The sequence below is a fragment of the Cygnus olor genome, chromosome 2 (assembly GCF_009769625.2).
Source record: "Cygnus olor isolate bCygOlo1 chromosome 2, bCygOlo1.pri.v2, whole genome shotgun sequence".
Taxonomy (NCBI): domain Eukaryota; kingdom Metazoa; phylum Chordata; class Aves; order Anseriformes; family Anatidae; genus Cygnus; species Cygnus olor.
The window spans coordinates 111,873,105-111,895,110 of record NC_049170.1 but is presented as its reverse complement, the minus strand read 5'-3'; the positions used below and the strand labels follow the sequence as shown (position 1 = coordinate 111,895,110).

The following is a 22,006-nucleotide window of genomic DNA, read 5'->3' as shown; positions in this document are numbered from 1 at the left end:
AATAAAGGAAGTTCAAACTTATGCTTATACACACACACCCAAAACAAACAAAAAAAAAAAAGGAGGAGACTACAACTTCTGTAATCAAAAAGTGTCCACAGCTAGCCAGCACTTCACGTTCCCACTGAATGAAATAGTATGAAAATAAGAACACATTTCCATTATGACAACCTACTTTCAATGATCTGTTACCAGTCATTTTGTTATAGGGCATTCACTTTGCTCACTAATTGGATGACCTATGTGGTCTACTACTTTCACGCAGCAGTTATCAACAACATGTTTCTTCCATTTTGGGGTTTTTAGTTCTTGCCATCAACACTAAAATGTGAAATCTTGACAAAGATCTGTAATTTCTGGAAGAAAAAAAAAGTCTTACACCTAAGTTTCCACAAACCTCAGACTGAAGACACTAAAGCTCAGACCCTTCCAAATGAGCTGTTGAAAAGCCCATGCAGTACCACGAGCGGAATTGAATCTATGGCAGCTACAGCAGAACATCTCACAATTCACCTGCTTTCCTTAGTAAGTCATCTCGACAATTTCTGACCTTCATAAAAGCACTAGAAACTTTGGAATACTTAGGTCAATAAAGAATCGTAAGTGTACGACAAAATTTTGACTACAAAAGAGTCTATAGATAAGATAGACAAACTATGAACAACAAGCATGATGCAAAAAGTGTCCAGACTTCTTTATACTGTAATATATAGAACTCCTTCCCCGGAAGGACTGCTATTTTAATGCTAGCAAGTGCAGCTGCTAAGTCTGAACCCAAAAGACCGTTAAAATGCAGAGAAGGTAGTAGAACTGCATACAACTGTTTCAACAGATCAGTGCAGGATCTATCTGCCAGAGAGTCTATAATATCCTTAATTTTTTTTTAAAATATGTATTTCAGTGGTACTGTTCAAGTTACCTAAATTTTTAGGGAATATTTCTGCTGCTGTACCAAAATTTGAACAGTTACTTTAATTAGATGAAGTTTGCCTTGCAGAAGGTTTTCTGGGGAACCCCTACTGAACTACTGCGATGAACAGTTAAGTGTAAAAACATATCAGCCAAAAGGCATACACAAAACTGGTGGTCAAATAAGCTAGTCTTACAGACACACCTTTAAATTATGCAGTTGCCACCAGAGAAATGACATTAAAAATACTTACAGCCCTGACATTACTATGTGAGTAAAATATATCAGTTGTACCTAAGAACGCATTTCTGACTCATGCTAATAACTCGAAGATCACAAAGTTTAGAAATTAACTTGAGGAAGAAAAAAAAAAACAACACAAAATAGACAAAAAACAAGAGATAAATAAAGTCCATCCTTTGTAAGTGAAAAATACCAGCGATTTACCAGTTAGTTTTTTGTAATGCTTTAGAGAAAAGTCTGGAAGCTATTAGTAAATGAGGAGAAAACCCAAGTGTTTATAATATTTTTAACACCTTTTTTTCCTACTTTGCATCAACAGAACTAATTTCAGAACATTTACTAATGTTCGTGACTAGCTGTAACAGTCTGATTTCAAAAGCCCCATATTCTTTGACGAAATCACCGGTTATTCAGTTACACAATACTTAACTCTCAAGTTTCTGATAGGCTCCCAGAGTCTGAAAGACACAGAAAGATCCTCAAAGAATTTTGGAAGAAATTTCTTTCAGCCATCACTGAGGGGGGGGAAATGGTTCTAGATGTTACAACACCCTCACAGAAAGATGCTAAGATGTATATGAACAGAGAAAACTTGTGCCTAAGCTCTATTCCTCAACAGCAGAAGAAATCACAAAACAAGATGAAAACATATCTATAGCTTTACTGAATTCTCTGTTGAATACAAAATGTCTGTTGTATTTGATAAGACAACAATGTACAAGTTTCCTTTGTATAAATATGTGCAAAGTAATCTTTTTATAGATTTTAAAAATAAATTAGTGTTCTGTTCTCTTCTTGTCCTTCTTTGTTTTTTTGCTCTTTCCTGCTTGTTTAGATGATTCATCCTGAAATGAAAAACAAGCAAATCAAAATTTAAAACAACATTCTTATATATTGTTAACATTCTCTCAAAGTCACTCACAATAATTATTTTTAATATGAAGCGTTCATAGTTCACTGGGACTTGATACAGTTTTGAACTGTAAAGTATTTAACCAGTTTTGTTATTTTGTCTGCTTGCTATCTAGAAACTTCTGCCTTCAGCAATGCTAAAATTATACACATAGCTATGCCAACAACAACAAAACAAGTGTAAAAAATAATCTAAGCCATTTCTGTTCAAGGAGGACGTTACCAGTATAGGAATACTTCTACACTATACTGCAAAACTGCTCCTAGTGTGGAATGTGGCCCTATCAAGAGATATACCATACACCGGCACAATAAAACCGCTTCCCTAGACAAAGCAAATCTACAATGGGGGAAAAACAAAATTTTACCAGTCTTAATGGAACAACACCCTGTTGTACTACTCTGACTGCCAACTCTGAAAAACAAGATATTTCTTCACATGTGAAAAGTCAATCAATGTATGAGTTTTTGTACTTTTACTTTCTAGCTATACTGTCTCACTATACTTTCCTGTATTAGTTAGAGGTTTAAAATTTATTTTGGATTTCAACACACTGGTAGATTATGATCCATGTAATTAAATTCATTAAGCATTCATCTCAAGCGTTTCTCAAAATGGTGAAGGAATTTGCCAGATGTATATCTGACTGAACATGGGACATTTTAATCTCTTCCCTTCCATGGAAACAGACCTTAACAAAATGTTTGAACTCTGCTATCGTAGCATGTGTTAGTATTTGCATATAACATACACAAATCTAATATGCTGTTCTGAGGATGAAGAAAAGAATGTTGAAAACAGGAATAGATAATTAAATTACCTACATCCCTGACATAAAATGCCGTATAAAGACATTTGGAACTTTGTCACTTGAGTAATTTAAGCCCCCTTGAAACATTTTCCCTTCATCTTTTCTGTAACACTTATTGTTAGATCGTTTGAGTTCTTCTAGTCTAGCTTGATTTTTTAATGATGCCTATCATCTATTTTTTAATAGTATTTGCTGTTGTTATGATGCTGTATGTTATATTCTATGATTCTGAAAATGATTTGTGTCTATTAAAGCATTTGCATTTTAAAATTCCTACTAGTTACAGTGATTCCCAAGCTCTGTCTGTCTACACACTAGAACCAGGCACACCTGTAAGCATGAGAGGCAGCAGCTGCCTGGTTTCTGAACACACAGAAAGCAGCGTGACCCTTCCTGCCCTCCCTCAAGCCTCATATTGGTGTTCTGGACCACAGCCCTCCACTCCTGCCGCACTCCGTTGCGCACCTCACATTTACAGGTCACTAACTCCTTTGGAAAGAAGTTATTAGTAAGGCATAAGATCAGTGCAAAGACTCCCTACCAGTGCATCAAAGCAACCGGAGGATGGCATGGGTAGTATTTTTCTTGCTTCATCTAACAGTGACAGTTTGCACAAGTTCACATATAAACACCTTCATTTTAAGTGACAGAAACTTACCACTGAATGTACATAGTTGTATTCCACAAGGACGTTTCTTGCACAATTGTTGATATGTTTAAAACGATCTGGTCCCAACAGAATACCTCCATACCAGCGGGATACCACAACTAACACATTGTGGACATCCAAAATCTGTTTAAAACAACAGCAACAACAATAAAATTAACAAAAACAAACAACTATAAAAAAGATTTTTTTTATTGAACTAGTTTTACTGTTGATATCTTTCTTAATAGAAAAAGCCTACTTTTTAAGATGAAATTGCATTCATGTCTGTATCACATAGCACAGAAGTCAGAAGGTAACAAATAACAACGATTCAGTAGTTGTGGTAAGTTTCCCTGTCCAAGCTTCTACTCAAAGGTAAATTGAAAGTAAAATGAGTCAATATATCCCATTAGAAACGGTGAAAAGTTATTTCATGTGCTCTACAGTTGCTCATCCATGTATCAAAGGCCTCAGGCATTATTTAAAGGGACGTTTATTGAGTTACTTTCATTATTTTTAATAAGACACTTTTTATTTCCAAAGCACCTCTGTCACCACGTAGATTGTCTATCCACATTTTTGGAAACCATGATGGATAAAGTTAATAGCAGCCAGGGAACGGGTACGTAAGGCATGGTTCATATGGATACCTAAAATGCCATAATACCAGGAGCTGGACTTGATGATCTTTGTGTCCCTTCCAACTCAGGATATTCTATGATTTTGTGGAATAATCTACTACTGTTACCAAGTGCAGGACTTAGCAACAACTCTTGGATAACACAGAAAAACATCTGTATTTTCTTGGTCTGAGTTAGCATCCCTTACAACCGAGCAGTTCCTTTCTGAATTCCAAAAGGCATATATAAAGTTCACACAACGTGAAATAATTGTATTAGCAAAGGAGGAAACGGAAAGGAACTAAATAACTCTTACATAGTGTTTTTAAGACTATCGGCAACAAAGTCAAGGAGAGAGTTAAACAGAAGCAATGACTTCCTTTATTGCAATTAAAGGCAAGAAACGCAGACCTTCAACAGCTTTATTTTTGACAGCTAAATGTGGCTTGACTAGACTCGAAAACCAGCCATTATTCTGCCTTACAGCAATTCTACCCTCAAAAAGATCTCCAGCAGCAGCAAATGCTAGTAATACAGTGATTCCAGCCGACTAAATGTCACACACACACATTTTGCCAAAATATAAGAAATACATTACTGCATGAAAACATGTAGTGACAATCACAAGTTGGCTTTTTTGACATGGTTTGTGACCATGACCCCGAATTTGTTCCTCAAACTAAAGCATCTAAAATATCTGTGAAAGATTTTCGCTCACAAACAGCTTACTCTCAAGTCCTGTGCAGTGCTCCACTAGTGCATACAGATGGCCAGACACAGCAAGAACAGCTTTATTTGCATAAGGCTGAGCAAAACCACTGTGGTCTGCAAGACAGAGGGCGATCTGGTGAAGTGGAAGGTGAGGAAAACACCTTAAGAGCCAGTTATCTATAAAGCAGGTTAACAACCATTCATCATCTCCATTAAGGAAAAAAAAATATATATATATATGTGTATATATATATATATATATATATATATATATGTATATGACTAATTTGAAAAATCCTCTTAGAAGACTCTACCTTTGTGAAAACAGAAACATTATTAGAATTTTAAAGTTTAAGGGATAATGTAAAAAAAAAAAAACACAAAGGAAGGGCAGTTTTTCTGAGGGGCGTTTTCTACTCTACATTTACACATCATCCATAAAGTCAATTTATAGCAACTGTTCAGAGTAAACAGGATGTCAAACAGTTAGGAAATTTTTAACTCTAACTTTGAGTTCAAAAGTATTAATCTAAAATACTGTTTCTTGTAACCGGAAAGTGCTATCTTGACTGAAGTGCTAGGTTTATCTGAAACAAGATAAGATTTCTATTGCAAAAGAAGAACTATAACTACAACAACAATAACTGTATTAAACCACCTGATTTTCATGCCCATATCATGTGTCTTAAGTGTCTGCAAGAGAAGAATTAAGAGAACTATATGAACAACTAGAAATTAGTCTTTAAACTACTACAATTTTTCCCAGGAGTGAAAATTGCACTTTTCTGATCTCTGCAGAATCATAATTCCAAAACAAAAGTATTCCCAGTAATAACTACTATCAGTTCACATTTGAAAGGTGAAATTTCATGTCATTTTCTAAACTGGATTTTTATGGACCGTTAAGCAGACACAGTAAATTTGGCACCTTTCAAGAGTTTACATTAATATACTGAAAAAGAGTTGATAAGCTCAGAGTAAATTGAGGTACAGTAACTGCAAAGATATTCTTTACATTATTATGACTACACTAGTATTTTCACACTTACCACATATACTTGCATATATTATATAAATTAAGTTTTCCTTCCCAAGTCAAGTTTGAGTTACTTAGGAAGTTTCAAAAAGTTCTAAATGAAAAGTGCTAAAATATTTACAATTATAATGTTTCTTCCTGAATAGAGAAATCTCCGAAATTTAAAACGAAACAAAACAAAAAAGCAAAAAACCCACCACATAACAACTTTAAAACAGTCTCCAGTAATAAGAGTACAGCACATTAAATGACAGAATATACAAGCAAGCAAAGGATGGGAAAAGAAAACCTTTGTTCTGAAGGTGATGTGAATCGAAAATCAAAATGAAAAACAGTAATTAGTGTTCTGATATAGTTAAGTGACTTGAGGCATAAACTGTATCCAGCTGTTCCCTGTAGTTATGGTATTTTACTTATGGCTTTACAAGGGGCTCTATCATGCCAGCTAATCAAAATTTATCAATGTACATTTAGTAGTAACTTTGTAGAGGGAATATTAGTTCCACATCTGAAAACTAAAATATATGCAAATACGAGGGCTAAAGAGTCAGACCTGGAAACAGCACAAAGAAATACATACAATGGTTAGAACAACTTAACTGCTTCACTCCCATTCCCTTTTGCATTTGAAGCTTTACTCTGCAAGTTCAAATAGAAGTGTCTTTTTATGTTACAAATATTCAAGGAAATTGAAGTAAAGGTTGTGTCAATCAGCTCATTCCAGTCTTCATTTTCTATCCATCTTACACCATATAGGAAGCATAGGAATCTTTATGATCCAAGACTTGGAAAATCCAATTCATTACATGTATACAACAGTCTGTTCTCTGACTTCTGAGTAAGCAATCACCTATTGGGCCAACAGCAAAGCAAGAATTAAAGTAATCTTGTATAAGTTTATTAGTCACATTGTAGTGATTTTTTAAAATCTGTTCAAGACTTCCAGAAGTCAAAGACTAATTTCTATAACCTGCATAAGATGAAGAAGACGTCCACCTGCTGCTGTTTCCCCATCATCTTCACAGTCTTGTAAGAATGTCTGCTTATCTTCGCAGTATATTCTAAAACAAAACAAAAATAATAATAATAAAGAATTAATGAAAACTCAATCAACTAACATTTTTAAGTGATTAACGAAGTCTCAGAGATCTTTCATAAGCAAGTGCATCAATCTGCTTCTCCACTAAGGACATTCACATGAAAACAGGATGTGGCTTAGGGTAAACCACAAATATTTATCTCTACAGTGGAACAAGCCTTGAGAAGCTGTTACATATACCGTAACTACTTCAGGTTAACTCCATATTCATTACCAGTGTAAAGTCCCCAGTAAGAAAAATCCTTAGGTTTTTAGCCTAATAATTACATGTAGTTTCAACCAACTCCATCAGATGCAGGTTCAAATTATATATGGTACACACCTACATGATAGAATAACTCTGACAGAAGTGATTATTAGTAATCTGTTAGGTCTGTATTTCAGCAGCAGCAGTGTAAAACTATTACTGAAATTCTGCCTCAGATTCTCCATGCCATTTACTGAGCCTTCCTCCAAAGCAGACCTGTGACAGAATATAGCAAGCCTGAGGAATTATACTGGGGGCACTCCGGGAGACTTTGGGGCATGTTGTTTCAAATGAAGGACAGCTGCCCAGGTCTAAATTTACAGAAGTAATGCTCGGAACTCTACTGTTTTGTTACCTAATTGATTTCATAACTTCCACCCTTAGTTAATATACACATGACACAATGACAAAGAGGCAGCTAGTTTTAGATGAAAAATATGAATCAGTAACTACGTTTCTGTTGCTTTTTTGAAGTGTATTTACATAGTATGAGTGGAAGGTGTCACATCAGCAGCAGCAGCAATAGAAATCCTCTCTTTATAGAAACCTTTAACTTAGGTAGATACATTGGTAAGCTTTCACTTACTCTCATTTCGTGCTTCATTAGGATCACTCCAGGATGTGCATGAAGGGATCACCTTCTATACGCGCTTTTTCAGATGACCAGTTCCTCCAGCAATGAAAGGGGCTCCTCTTACTGTCACATTCCTCAGAAAACCTACATCGCTATCTGGACTGAGACTGTTTCATTTCAAATAATCTATGTTCACAAAAGTTGCCAGGGATAGACCACTGCCAAACTCATTACTATCTGTTTCCCATTTTCCCTGAAGTTTCATGTATTTCAGGAAATTTCATATGCCAGGTGTCTGCATCAGGCTTTCTGCTTCAGCCCTTATTTCAACTGAAATCTTTGAGCCATTTATAAATGCAAGGTCAGGTTGAAAAATGTCACTTTGCCTAAATAAAACCACATTTAGTTCAGGATGAAGTAGCATTGCCTTGCTCACACCCCCTATATAAAGTCTAACAACACATGTTCAAATCCGCTTTTATTTTTTTTTGGTTTTTATTCCTAGTGCTGCTTCACTATCTTAATATTTTTCCTTACTATATGTTGCACTTTCTTGATCTCAAGTCCAAAATAAAGCCTGAAACCTTTAACACGCAAATAAATCTTCATGGGAGTAGTTTCTTATTAGCAAGGAATTTCTTTGATGCATTTTATTTTTCTCATGCCCTGCACTCACTTGACAAAGAACACTGAAAAAAATCACTATTAATCTCTCACCTGTATGCATATATGTTGTGGGTGGCACTTGCAATTTTCTTATTCTCATATAATTTTTCAAGAACTCTCTTTACCTTTAAAAAAAAAACACAGAAAAAAGCTCAGTAAGGGGATTTCATACACATCATCTCACTATTACTGTTAAACAAACACCTCCTTTTCAGTACTATAGGGAAGCACTTCTACATTTTGACATAAAATGAATTAAATATTCAATTTGCTAACTCAAGCAGCTTCTCAGTACCCCCATGCTATTTTCCAGGATACTGCAGACATCTGTTTCTTGAATCAGTGCATTCATATTATTGCTGAACACGTATAAGTATCAAACTGATTTACTAAACGAGAGAGAGAGTGAGATCTAGAAAACACTTTAAATCAGTATTAAGGATCAATTACAACTACTTGCTTATTTCAAGTGTAACATTAAGCTGGAATAATGGCACAACATGTTTTCCTATTACATTACACACATTACACGTTACTTTTACTGATATCACAGTAACACGATGTTTGGAAAGTTCTACCACATTTCACTTTTAGATTTTCTTTTTACTCAAACTTACTTGCTTTTCAGAGTTTCCATTTCACAAAAAGAATTGGAAAAAAAAAACAACAGCTTTCCTCTGTGGGTCTGAGTCAGTATTCCACAAAAAAATGATGTTCCCACTATATCGATCTCTCTTCTTAAGAAGTACCAAAACACTTATCAGTATTAGTGCAGCTTCTGTTTCTAATTAAACAAGCTAGCAATTGTTCAACACTTCAACGTGGTCTAGTAAAAAGAGCTTTGATCAAGACATTGTTCTGGTAGACAACGCATAACTAATATTACTTTGAGCAAAGTATGACTGAAGTTGAGAAAGCTTGGAAAAACATGCTTGGTAAGTAAATTGCTTTTCATTCCAAAGAAAAACGTCTCTGAGAAGTAATCAGTATTCGTATTTAATATCTGTCATAGCTACACTGTGCTATTTCCAATGCTTCTGAAGAAATATAAGATTATCTCAAATATAAGATACCTCAATGAAAAAAATGCTATTATGAACTGAGAACATTGCTTCAGACACCCGTTTTCTCCTGTTGTCCCCTTCCCTGAAGTGGAATGTTGAAGAAAGACAACTCACATTACTTAATATGCTTTCATAAACATTTTAATACATGGATTTAGGGTACAAAGCATATGAAATTACTGTCACCTTTGACATTAGTTATATGTTGGCTACCAGGCTCCAGAAAATATCTCTCAAAAATTCACTGTATGTCTGTATTAGCAATAAACCTCTAAGACAGACATCTCACAGCTAAGCAGTAACCTATCTTTTCTTCTATTGCAGATCATGAGCCTTTTTTCCCTGCTCCCCTTTCTACTCTTCTTGATTTAGGGAATTAAGGGAAAATTCCCTACACATCAGTGAAGCACCTGTTCATAACGACCTTTAAACAACAGATCACTTCTTAGTCCTACCTTTCTAAATCAATGTCAAGTCCAAGAACCACATACATTTTAAATGCCAAAACACACCAGACAGAGACAAGGAAAAGCAATGGTACCAAATCTAGTATCAAATCTAGCTTGCTACCTGAAATATACCTATCACTTTTTTTCCCCCTCATAAAATTTATAGTAACCTATTATTTTATGTAAATAACTACAGTATTATGCTGGTTGTCATTACTGAAAGCTGCATTAAAATATTCAATAAAGGAATTTACACAGCAATCTGTGTACTGTCTTAAACATCAACAGCCATCACTGTAACATACCGACAATGCACTTACTAATCACTTCAGTTAATAAACAAGTTAGTGCTCTCTAAACGGACAATGTTTTACCTCACTCCTCACCTCTTTTTGCTTTCTTTCATAAAAATGAGCCCATGTCATAGTAAAGGTTCCCTGCAGCGCAGACTGATCCCCTCACACTGTACAGTATGACTCTATCAAAGCAGATGGATTTGACACTACCTTTATACCATGCAAGTAACAAGAAGCCTTGACCTGAAATTCCTAGGTTTATTAAAGTATACATTGCTTTTAAAAAGAAGTCATAAAAGAAGAAATTAAGAACATCTCTGCATGCAAAAGGGAAGTTATTAACCTGCTTTAAGTACTATTTCTTGACACAGACCTGCCCTTTCTGAAACCTGTGTCTGCATGCATGAACTTCCTTTAGGTAGGAACGATCTTACTCACAAATCAGAGTGAGAATATTTTAAAAATCAAAAAGTCAATGATTCCAATTCCCTCTCTTTATAAAGCAAAGCAGCTCATAAAAACTCACAGTTCATAGGGACTGAGCACTGCTAAGAAAGACCCTAAAGCGCAATGCTACTTTAGTGAAAATGGTAACACATTAAGTATTTTAAAACATTGAGTTATTCCACATTAAGAGTAACAAATAAAATTGCTTTTGCTTTGGAAGCACTAAGAGAACAGCTCAAGAAAGCTGAAGGCATGTTCAAAACATTATGATGTATTCGGACAGAGAAAAACATGATAGATGTCAAGACAGATGTGAAAGGCACGGCGTATTTTTGCAGGTGTGAAAACAGAAGCTATAATAATATTTTATAATATTTATATTTTATACTATTTTGTAATAATATTTTCTCAAACACAATAAGCTGAAGCCTACCAGAAATCTGTACTGCCAGCAGATAAATATAATACAGAAGAATCGCTCAAAAAATATACAGCAGTAGCACAAAAAAAATAATAATAAATGAATGTACAGTATTTATGAAAAAAGGTCAGGCAGGGATACTACAGTGGAGCCTTACCACAGAATAATGTTAAGCAAGCTGATAAGATGAATAGAAACAAATCAGCAAAATGAGATCACGTGTATTTAAAAGTTTAAAAGGAATTGGAGCATGAAGGTGTTGAACTGTAACTGAGGTATCTAACCTGCCCGTTGAAACCGCCTGGTGCGGCAGAAGGTGACTGCTGTGATACCAACATTTCAAAAGTACTCCAGGAACTACTCAGAGAACTGCAGAACAAGTATTATAACTGTACTAGGCAAATTAATTGATGGTATTTAAAAAAAAAAAAAGCTTAAGATACTACAGCTTTTGTACAGGGAACTATGCCTCTAAAATCTGTCAATCTGTCAAGATTCTTTCAGAGTCACTGAGCATGTGCTTCCAGTTGATCTAGCCCACCTGGAATTTCAAAAAATATTTGACAAAATCCATTTCTAAATTTTTTTAAAATAAAAACTAGAATTGGATACAAGGAAAGAGGAAAATATTCCCAGGGTGTAACTGCTAGCTAATGAGAAGACAAGAAGATCAGTAGTTTCCACACTGAACAGGGATCATCAGAGGAGAGAGATGTTAACAGATGCAAAGTGATGTGCAAAGTGATGTACAAAGTGACTCAAACTTGTTACAAGCATTCACAAAAAGAGATCTTGGGGTTGTAACAGACATTTCTATGAAAGCACCAGCTCAGTGCCGAGTAGAGGTTAAAAAAGCAAACTGAAAGGTATTATCAGGAAAAGAACACAGAAAATAAACAAAAAACCTCTTTCTATCACTCCATAAATCCTTGGTGTGATTGCATTCAGTGTTGTGTACAGTTCTGGTTTGCATCTCAGAAAGGTTAGAAAGCAGAAGCAGCTGGAAAACGAGAAATGATTGCACACATGGAAGTTCATCCAAGAAGTACCAAAATAGTTGGGGAAGTCGGTCTTCAGCCTGGGAAACTGAAAAGTAAGGTCTGTGAAACATGATAGATGTCTACAAAATCCAACTGCATACAAAAAGCAGAGAGGTGCAAGAAAGAAAGTTACAAGCAACTGATTGACAGCAAACACAAGGTGTATTTTCATACAGTACCACAGATTCTGAAAGTTCATTCTGGTCCAAAAAGCAACTGGATAACCCCACCCCACCCCCCCAAAAAAAACACATTAATATTAACCACAATGACACAATCTTTACCTTGTGTTAAACTGCTGAAAGAAGAGAAGCACGATGGGAAACAAAATACAGCTGTCCTTTTCTAGCACACTATCTAGATCCATATTTAACACTGATTCCCATAAGAGACAGGAACCAGTGCAGACATTTTTTTCTAGTTGTGGATATACACAACTCTGCAAGCATGCTTACCCCTCTCATTTACGTCTAAGTATTTACTTACGCATTATCCAAATGTATTTCTCAATAGAATCACCTTCTGAAGAAGGGAAAAATATTTATAAGCTGATTTTAATTCACTTTCACAAGTAACACAACAGACTCAGTCACTTCCATGTATCATATGAAAACTTTGCAAACATCCAAAAGTCAAAATGCAACGCTCTTATTCTCTGCCCTACATCTAACACACTTAAAAGTAAGGGATAGCAACATCCACCCGCTTCCACAATAGAACTGGAAAACTACCAGGAAGAATTGCAGAGCTGACACAAGTTACTTAGCTGACAATGAAAACCAAAAACTGCTGACTACTTAAGATAATATCAACACAAAAATGCAAAGAAAGACAAATTCATCTAATTGCAACTATTTCAGTAATACCTTGTCAATCTCAAAGTACAGACAAAAAGAGTAGGCTTGATCTCTACTAACTTGTCTGGTTGTCACCACAGGAGCCAGATGTGCCTGGAAAGTACTCCTTCTATCTGTGAGTGGGTTTCCATGATGTATGGATGGCAGCTCTTCATCTACTGATCACAAACAAGGAAGCATTTGGGTGTTTTTTAAGGATACTGAAACAACACATATGGCTACAAAAGTAAAGAATGTCTTAACTTTCAAAAGAGATTAGTTAAAGTTAAGTATGCAAGATAACAGAGAACCACCAAAACCATGTAGGGTTATTCGCGATTGTTATTAATCTTTATTATAATTTTAAATGTTACTAATTTTACTCAAAAGCTTAGTAGAAAAACAGAAACATAGGGCCTCTCTCTCATAAACGATTTCATCACAATTAATGAGGAAACCTTTTTTACCTTCTTGACTTTCAGAGGTGATATAATTTAACAATTTAACTGGATCTTCCTGAACAGGCTGATAGTCTATGAGAAAATCATCTCCATTATCTTCGTCAACTTCTTCACTGGTTTTCTTAATATCTGGTTCTAGTAACATACAAGCAGTAGATTTATTACAAGTTTTTTTTTTTGCAAGACAAGTAATACAAATTTTCTAATTCTTTTTCTCTAATGTGTCTGTCTTTTCAGTTCAAATCAGCTTGCCAGTAAGAATAAATGAAGAGCAGAATAATACCTTGTCCAGTATTTAATAAAATCATATTTAGAATTAGGAATACAATATTCACGTCATGAAATCCATCCACAGTATCTTCTGTTTTAATAATAACTCACACTCACGCTTACCATTTCCATTAAACATTTACAATAGCACTAATTGTTAATTTCATGGTGCTGATGGTAATTTAATCTGAATTTAGACTAATAAAATAATCTGGTATTTCACAAATTCTCCAGTAAGTTATTGGTCAGTTTAGGAAAAATGTAAAGCTGCTGTTCAATGGTACTCAACAAGGTTAAGAAATGATCAGATTTGAAACATCTCTCTGGAAATGTTTCAAGCATTCTGGGATTCCCAAAATCCTATTTTCTTTTCTGCACAGGACATACGAAAAATAACAGTCAACTGCAGAAGAGTAAATATCATATAGTTCTAGCACTCTGGCAAGTGGATTTAGACAGAACCTACAACAGTGATAAGTTAATGTATCACAATCTAATTTCCTCCTTGGAGGACCTATGATGTGGTGATGATGCAGTTTTTGTAACACGAGTATTTTTAATAAGAGAGAGGAAGGTGATGCATGTTCAAAAGGCCTAGAAAAATTATTAGAAATAAAAGCCCCAAGGTTGCAGTCAAAATACCCAATAAACTTCCAATACTTAAACCAAAACTTTCACTTCTCAGTATCCACTCCTTTAGTCCTGTCAGTGAAAAATGTCTTTTTAATTTGTGCAATGTAGTAGCCAAATGTACAGTTTACTGAGAGATTAAAACTAGACTTTATCATGAAGAAGCACTGAAAATGTGAGGTTTTTTTTCTTCTTCAGTCTTTCATTCTTGACAGGAATGAGCTAACATCTTCCCCATTAATAATATCCCTATTTCCTTCTGCCACATGCATAAGCAGGCACATCACTCATGCATTTCATGGTAGCTTAGCACTTTAATGAAAGGGAAAAAAAAGGCCCCACCACTTCTGGAAGGAGCAGCAGTGAATTTACACAAACTGTCACTATAAAAGCAGAAAAATCACTGCAATTCTAGTGATGACGTAACTTCTCATCCCAGTGCAGCACAATGCAATTGAGATGGCATGCCTGGTTATTTGTCTGCATATTCCACTAAAGTTTATCTCCTTTTCAGGCTAATCCCAATCCTCCAAGAGTGCACTCAGCTCCAGAAATTAATTACTGCTATGAATGATTTCTCAGCAGAACAGAGGAAGATGCATAATGCATCTGCATGCAGCACTCTGCTTTCACGCAAGTAATTTAATATCTGAGAGAATTGAGAACTTTGTTCTAGTTCATTGCAACCACCTCCTTCCTTTTTTTTTTTTCCCCTATTGCTTTTTGAAGACGGAAGCCATCGCTGTAGAACAATAAGCCATCAAACTAGACACTGTTTTCTATTATCTAGGTCAAACGAAACCGGGCACAGATCTTTAACTTTCAATGAAATCTTACTTTGCAGATGAAGAAGTAAACTGAAAAACCCATGTATTTTCTGAAATACCTGGATCTGCTGACTGTGCCTTTTCTACCAGAACTTCCCGTATCTTCTCCACCCATAAATAAAGAATACTTTCACCAAGGTTCTGTCTGGAAGATAAAAGTCACAGTGAATGAAGAATATATATACACATTTTTTTTTCTTCAGATTTTACTTGGAAAGTATCTACATTAAATAACATGCAGACTTCAGACATGCAGAAATACAATTTTACAGTCTAGATAAAGAGCTTAGAGAGGCCTGTGGAATATTCTATCTAAGCAGCTCACCATGTGAAACAAGTGAAAATCTGCCTCCTTATAGCTTTTTTTTTTTGATATTAAAAACACCAATAATAAAGGAAAACAGGTAACTGATGGAAACTTTCTGGCATATAAAGAAGGTGAAAGCAACCACAAGAAGAGAAAAATGGACAGCTCCCGGTATTTTCAAAAGAATACTAAGCCAGCACTTCCAGCCTTTGAGCTTGTTCTTGATCAGTTTTCTCTTCAAAAAGTTCTTTGCTGCCAGTGGTGAGCTCCTTTGGCCACTCTGTGGCTGCAGGGGACGTTTCCCCTTTATGTTTTGGATGTCTCTTCCTTGGAACAGCCTCCCTTCTCTTTCCCCTCATGCACTCAGTAGGGGCTAAATAAACCTGGTGGACTGTGACAGTAGGTCAGTGGTAGCAGACACACTGGGTCCTAATACACAGGAGTTTGGGTCCTATAGGAGAGGTAATCATTAAGCTTATGAGTCCTTAATTAGCAGGCACAGGCATGTTTATGGTACTGGGGGAGAATGGGATAAGTGGTTTTATGTGCACATCCAGAGTTATGAAACACTGCCTTTATGTGCAGCAGGACCCAAACATCCCTAAATATATTGAAAATGGTATCCTGAAAATAATCCTCCAAATTATATTTTAACATGCTTATGAACTGTGACATATTTCAAGACATATTTTGTCTCAAAACCAGAACTGAAGATATAGGGCCTTAGTCAACTCATGGTCTCTCATTAATAATTTTATTTTTACTGCCACCATCTGGGGCAGCATGTAAGTACACATCAGTAACAAAATTGTATTGCTTAGTGTATACAGTACTATTGTCAAATTCAATCAGTAATTCAAACAAATTTACATATTTTAAGAAAAATATTCAGGCAAAAATAAAGAATGCGTAAACTTGCAGCTTAGTCCCCAAAATCCAAACAGACTCCAGAACGAGTCAAAGCCCTGATTTCATGCTGCTGCTCATCATACAGAAGCACTACTTTAAAACATGAAGAACTACATTTATGTTAATGATGGAATGAGAGGGATTAGACAATGAATAAGATTTCTCTGTTGTATACAAGTAAGTATACCAGAAGAGTATCTGGAAAAATAATAAAAAATCCAAACATTTTCTGCATTTTTCAGTTTTACGCACTTTGTGCATCCCAAAACAGATTTGTGATCAATCGTTATCTGCTTTTCCCACCTCCTTAAGAGGACATAGTGAGTGACTAACAGTATGGTTCGTATTGTTTTAGATTGCAAAACTAAGCAATTTAGATGACTAAAACACACATTGTAAACAATGCAGAGTAACTATGTTTACCTGACAACTGTTTCAACATTGGATTGATAAAAGGCTTTCACAAACACTGTGCACATCAGTGACAACTCCAGAAGGGTTTTAAACACAATCTGAAATGACATATGTGGTCTAAAGTACAAACGCATTCATTTCCTGCTGAACAAACAAAAATGACAGGAGAGCAACAAGGGCTCTCAACAAGCGACAAAAACAGAGTTGCCAGGGATTTATCTAACTAGCAAAATGTAACAACCTACAAGACTGTAGTAAAAACAGGGAGAGTGCTTCACAGCCATGCTATTCCTCCTTGCGGTCTTCATGTGGCAACTTGCTCCAGATGCTCAGGACAGAGCTCATGAAGGACACTGAGCAGCTCTGACTCTGGTAGAGAGTCCAATGAATCTGGATAGAGTCAATGATAATCTGTGCTTTTTCCTCCACTGTGGTTAATTTGATCCCATTGAACTTTTAACTTTAAATCATTGTGCTTTTTTAACACTTCTAATTTAATTTTGCTTGCTTAAATTATAAGAAATCCAGTTACCCAAAATAACTACGTAATTAGACAAAAACAAACCTCATGCAAGCTAAGTGCTGTCTCCCTTATTTTACGGCATTAAAACACGTCTCTTAAGCAAGAAGTTCAGATGTCATAATTCTGGGCACAACCATGCTTGCTTATGACATATTTTCATTTCATTTAGTTTAAATTATCTTTGGAATCTGAAAGGTTTAAATAAGCCACATATAACTACTACACTTAACACCCCAATTTCACAGCAATTCAAAAACATATAATTTGAGTATTTCTAAATGTTATATTTATTCTCATGCATCATGAGTTGTTAGCTACACACTGTGATAATAAATGGTCTGTTACGTTACGGATTCTAGTTAATAGACTCTACTAACTGTGTTTGCTTCAAAACCTACTTATCCCTTAGCTGTCTTTTAAGAAAAACTGTTTTGTCACTTATGCTCTAAGACATGAAGAAATGTTTTCACATCCTGCAGTTTAACATCCAAATACAGAAATATACTCTCATACTGAAATATCACCGAATTCTGAAAGTATCTCAAAATTAGGAGCCAAAATGAAGACCTCCATCCTTAGAGAACCAGGTCAAAATAACATAAAGGAAAATTGTTGGCATTTAAGACAATTCATTCTCATAAAATGTTAAACATAGTATATACATAGCATTAACTGTCTGATTGTAAAAGAAACTTACTGTTTTATGGCTACTGCAGCATTTATTACACCCACTAGTTCAAGCAGGTACTTGAAAGCACACATTGAGCACAACATGAAACTGGAAATATATCATCTTTTTCTATATTCCCCAATCTGTAACTTACATATATATTTCTTCCAAGCTATTTGCTAGTTCTGTGTACTCCTCTCCTCGAAGCCAAGGAGCACTAGAATGAAGAGAAATATGATGAAAATGGTGCCTGTATGTTGACTCCATCATCTCAACAAACACTCATTTCAAAATAAACATGATAAACACCTTGCAAATAAACACTGTCAATCATCCCCACTTACAAAATTTCAGATGTAAACATCTTGGTAAAAGCATGATTACCTAGTTCTCCCTTAAGATTCCCAACTTTGGCAGCCTTTCCATATCTCAGGTAAGTAAGCTGGACTCATTTTTCATGGTAGGCCATTCTCTCCAGAGTCACATTACATATTAGCATACCTTTCTGACTCCTTCTGCACCATACTACTTTTTACTATATTAAAATGTAACTATTATATTTTATTATGTAATAAATGAATTATAGTGAAGGATCTAAACATAGTGAAGGACATAAATATAGTAAAGAAACGTGCTTACTATATTTAGCATGGTCCTTCAGTTCTGTATCTGTACCCTTTTAGTCTCACGTTAAACTATAAATTTTACCTCAAATTTACCAGCACTGTGTTGCATTCCCTTGCCAATGCTGTTGACCAAAATTTAGCATATATGCTGCATGTCATGCCCTGCAGGCCTGATCCCTCTATCACCCAAATCAGGGGTCTGGCTGACATGTTTCCATTGCCATCTGGTTTTCATACCAAGGGACATGGGGAGAGCAGAGAAGGAAAAAAGTGGCACTTGCTCTGGTTGCATCCTAACAAGAGCAAGTGCTCAGGTGAAAAGCATGCCTTACAAGCTGAAAGAAGGGTAGAAACAAGAGTGGTACACTCTAGAAAGTGGTGAGATATTGTCCAATATGTCAAGTAGCAGCTACCATACCTCCATGGTCTAATTGCTGCCTTGCCACAAAATAATAGTGTAAGAATTAGAGTTCTGAGACAAGAGATCAGACTATCATAGTGAACTTCATGAGGCTGACTTGGGGGAAAGAATAAAATATGATTGCTTGAAACATTCCACTATTCCCAGGATATTTTAATTCAAGAAGTCATCTTAACTAAACCTCAACTTACACTTTAAACAATTAACACTGGTAACTCAAGAAAGAAATACAAGTGTCTGAAGGAAAAAAACTCAGCAAGAAACTTCACTTACTTTAGCTGATAAATAGGTGGCTCTGCAGTTGGATATCCTGGAGGCAAAATCACCTGAAAGAAATTCAGGGTAAACGTTCACTATACTACTGCTCTCAGCTACCTGAGTTTTACTAATGGATTCCAACGTTGAACACCTGGGCTACTATCAGTGTTACAAATGAAAAAAACAGTTGGCTACGCTGTTACAGAATGACAGGAAAACAGGTATATCTGTATTTAGGATTCCAATAACGGTAATGCATACAAATACCATATTTCGTGGCATACTTTTTGCGGATGAAGTGTTACGCAAAATGAAGTGCAGAAGAAATGTGAAAAGAGCTGCCTGCGTGGTGACTGTACTTAAATTTAAGGGGCTCTGCAATTCCACAAGTAGACATTTCAGCGTTACTTCCACTAAATGAAGCGCGTTTACAGAACTGGAAATAATAAAAGTGGCAAGTTACTTGGTCAAGTTGATCTGAATTTTGTGTTTCCACACTTTGCAGAAAGTAAATCTAGAAGCAGCTGCACCAGATTCACTCAGGTGTCCTATACAAAGATAATGTACAAAACCAGTTTGTCTAAAATGAGACAGAGAAAAATACTGAGATGTGGTTTTATCAGGTGTGGAATTAGGATACGTAACTACTGCCAACGTCACAAGCACATTGATGTGTTACGGGAACCACCACTGAAAAGTGTATCAAAGATTTCAATCCAAAAACTTCTTAATCTGTTTGAGGAGATATCAAATCCTACTTCAAAGGCTTTCATGCAGGCACAAGCTTTTCCCTGCAGGAGTCCACTTGCAATTTCTGTGTCAAACTCCTCAACAGCACTGTACCTGCAGACAGAGCGTCCACTTTGGCTGGTCCAGACAGTCACTAATCTTAATGCAATAGATTTTTTCATCTTCATCAACCACACACCAGTCTTCACCATATATGGATGACAGGGCTTCAATTTCATCAATCTGGAAAGAGCATTGCGTAAAGATGAATAAAGAAGTAAAGCAAAAAACACACAACCTTGCGTGCCAGCCACGGTTTTAAGCCTGGCTCCCCTACTGCCTATTTACAAACACAGTTCAGTGTAACAGGCGGTCATAAAAACTGGGGGGGTCCAGTCCTGATTTACAGAACAAGTAAATTTCACTCTGTTCTTCCACAGGCACCCAGGTCTCTTGTTTCCCTGGATGAGGCTGCAATTAGCAGAAATGAAGCAGGGAGCAGCTGCAGCGTTAGCAGGCAGACACCAGCAGTGGCTCTTCACTACAAACCCACAGCCACCCGCCGGTGCCTGAAGGGAGCCGGCCAGCAGCTCCTCGCAGGACGGAGCCATCCGCTGCCCGCCCTGTAGGAGGAGGCCGTGCCCCGGCGGGCCCCTCACTCGCAGCCCCGCCGCCCTCCTCGCCGCCGCTCACTTGCTGCTGGGCCGCCTCGGGGCCGCCCGCCGCCATCGGGGCCAGAGGGGAGGCGGGCAGGGCGGAAAGGGCGGGCGGCTTCACTGCGCAAGCTCCCCGGTGGCAGCTGCCCTTACGTCCCGTCCCTATTGCTAGTGTGGGGAGGCCCGATGGCTGCTGGCAAGAGGGACGGAGGGAAATGGCGGTGTGGCAGACTCACGGGCTCCTGGAGAGTCGGGCGTTGCTCGCCCAGCCCAGCTCAGCCGCACCCGGTCTGAGGGCTGCCTCATGGCCGCCATTCCCTGCGTGCTGCCGGAGAAAGCCGTTAGCTCGAGCTGCTGAGCAGGCACAGACAAACCCAAGCAGCTGCAGACCTCGGCTGGTTTTGGCTGAGATGACAGGACGAGGCTGTGCCTCCTGCCCAGCCCTGCACTGGTGTGTCCTGTCACTGCCCGCGGGGTGCAGTGGGTTCCCTGCGTGCTGCCTTTTCTGCCTCAGCCAGCTGTACCCAAAAGCCACAGCAGCCAAGGCCCCAGTGTCTCAATCTCAGGGCCAGAGGCACCTCTCGTTGCTTATTCCTCTATGAGGTGTTTCCTGCAGCCCTCCCTGTCCTTCACCTTGGCACCGGTCCTGTCAGGTCTGGTTGTGCTTACCCAGCTCTTCTCAGCACCTTCCCTTCCTGTGACCTCTGCTTCTTATGTACAAACTCTATTATCTAAGCAGAGCTATCCCCTGACCAAAACACCTTCAGGCGCAAGTATCGACATATCTGACTCCCACATAACTGCTCAAGTAGCTTTTCCTTCTAACCTTTCCATCCACAGAGTGCTGCAGTGCTATTTCCCTGCACCATTTTTACATCCTTCTGAAAGAATGAGTGATCTTCAAATACAACGAGCTATTGTATTTATTCCCGGGGTATATTTAAGTACTGTCCTGAGGAAAGGAAACCTGGTGTATTCATACAGTGAGTGTGCCAAATACCTAGGTCAAGATACCACACTAGTAAATTGTTACAAAATCTACTTCCATCATACATTGACACAGAGTTAAAATTCCACGTCAGGTGCTATTTCCATCCTACTCCTGACATACTATTTTAAAAATAAACTGTATAAGCAGTTAAATTTCAGTGACAACTTTACGTATACAGTCATTTTACTTTGCATTTTTGTCATTTCAAATGAGCAAATGGCATTCTTATAACTACATAATTTCCTCTAAAAGAGGATTGCAGAAAAATCATAGGTGTGGCAA

The 22,006-nt window shown here is 37.1% G+C and overlaps 1 protein-coding gene across 5 annotated transcripts; it reads right to left on the bottom strand.

The window, feature by feature from the left end:
• Positions 1 to 1,794: 1,794 nt before the first annotated feature.
• On the bottom strand, positions 1,795 to 20,906 carry IMPACT (impact RWD domain protein). 5 transcript variants are annotated; one of them, XM_040550185.1, is made up of 11 exons: positions 20,771 to 20,905; positions 20,192 to 20,320; positions 19,364 to 19,416; positions 18,198 to 18,260; positions 15,280 to 15,365; positions 13,500 to 13,628; positions 13,063 to 13,211; positions 8,531 to 8,604; positions 6,864 to 6,954; positions 3,536 to 3,670; positions 1,795 to 1,998 (listed from the first exon to the last, which is right to left on the bottom strand). In XM_040550185.1, exons 1-11 carry the CDS (start codon positions 20,804 to 20,806, stop codon positions 1,930 to 1,932), a joined length of 1,014 nt encoding a protein of 337 aa, XP_040406119.1. In that variant the 5' UTR covers positions 20,807 to 20,905; the 3' UTR covers positions 1,795 to 1,929. The 5 variants fall into 5 exon arrangements, with proteins under 5 accessions (XP_040406119.1, XP_040406120.1, XP_040406117.1 ...); XM_040550186.1 differs by having other exon boundaries at positions 13,114 to 13,211; XM_040550183.1 differs by lacking the exon at positions 20,771 to 20,905 and adding an exon at positions 20,503 to 20,742 and having other exon boundaries at positions 13,114 to 13,211.
• Between the last annotated feature and the right edge of the window lie 1,100 nt (positions 20,907 to 22,006).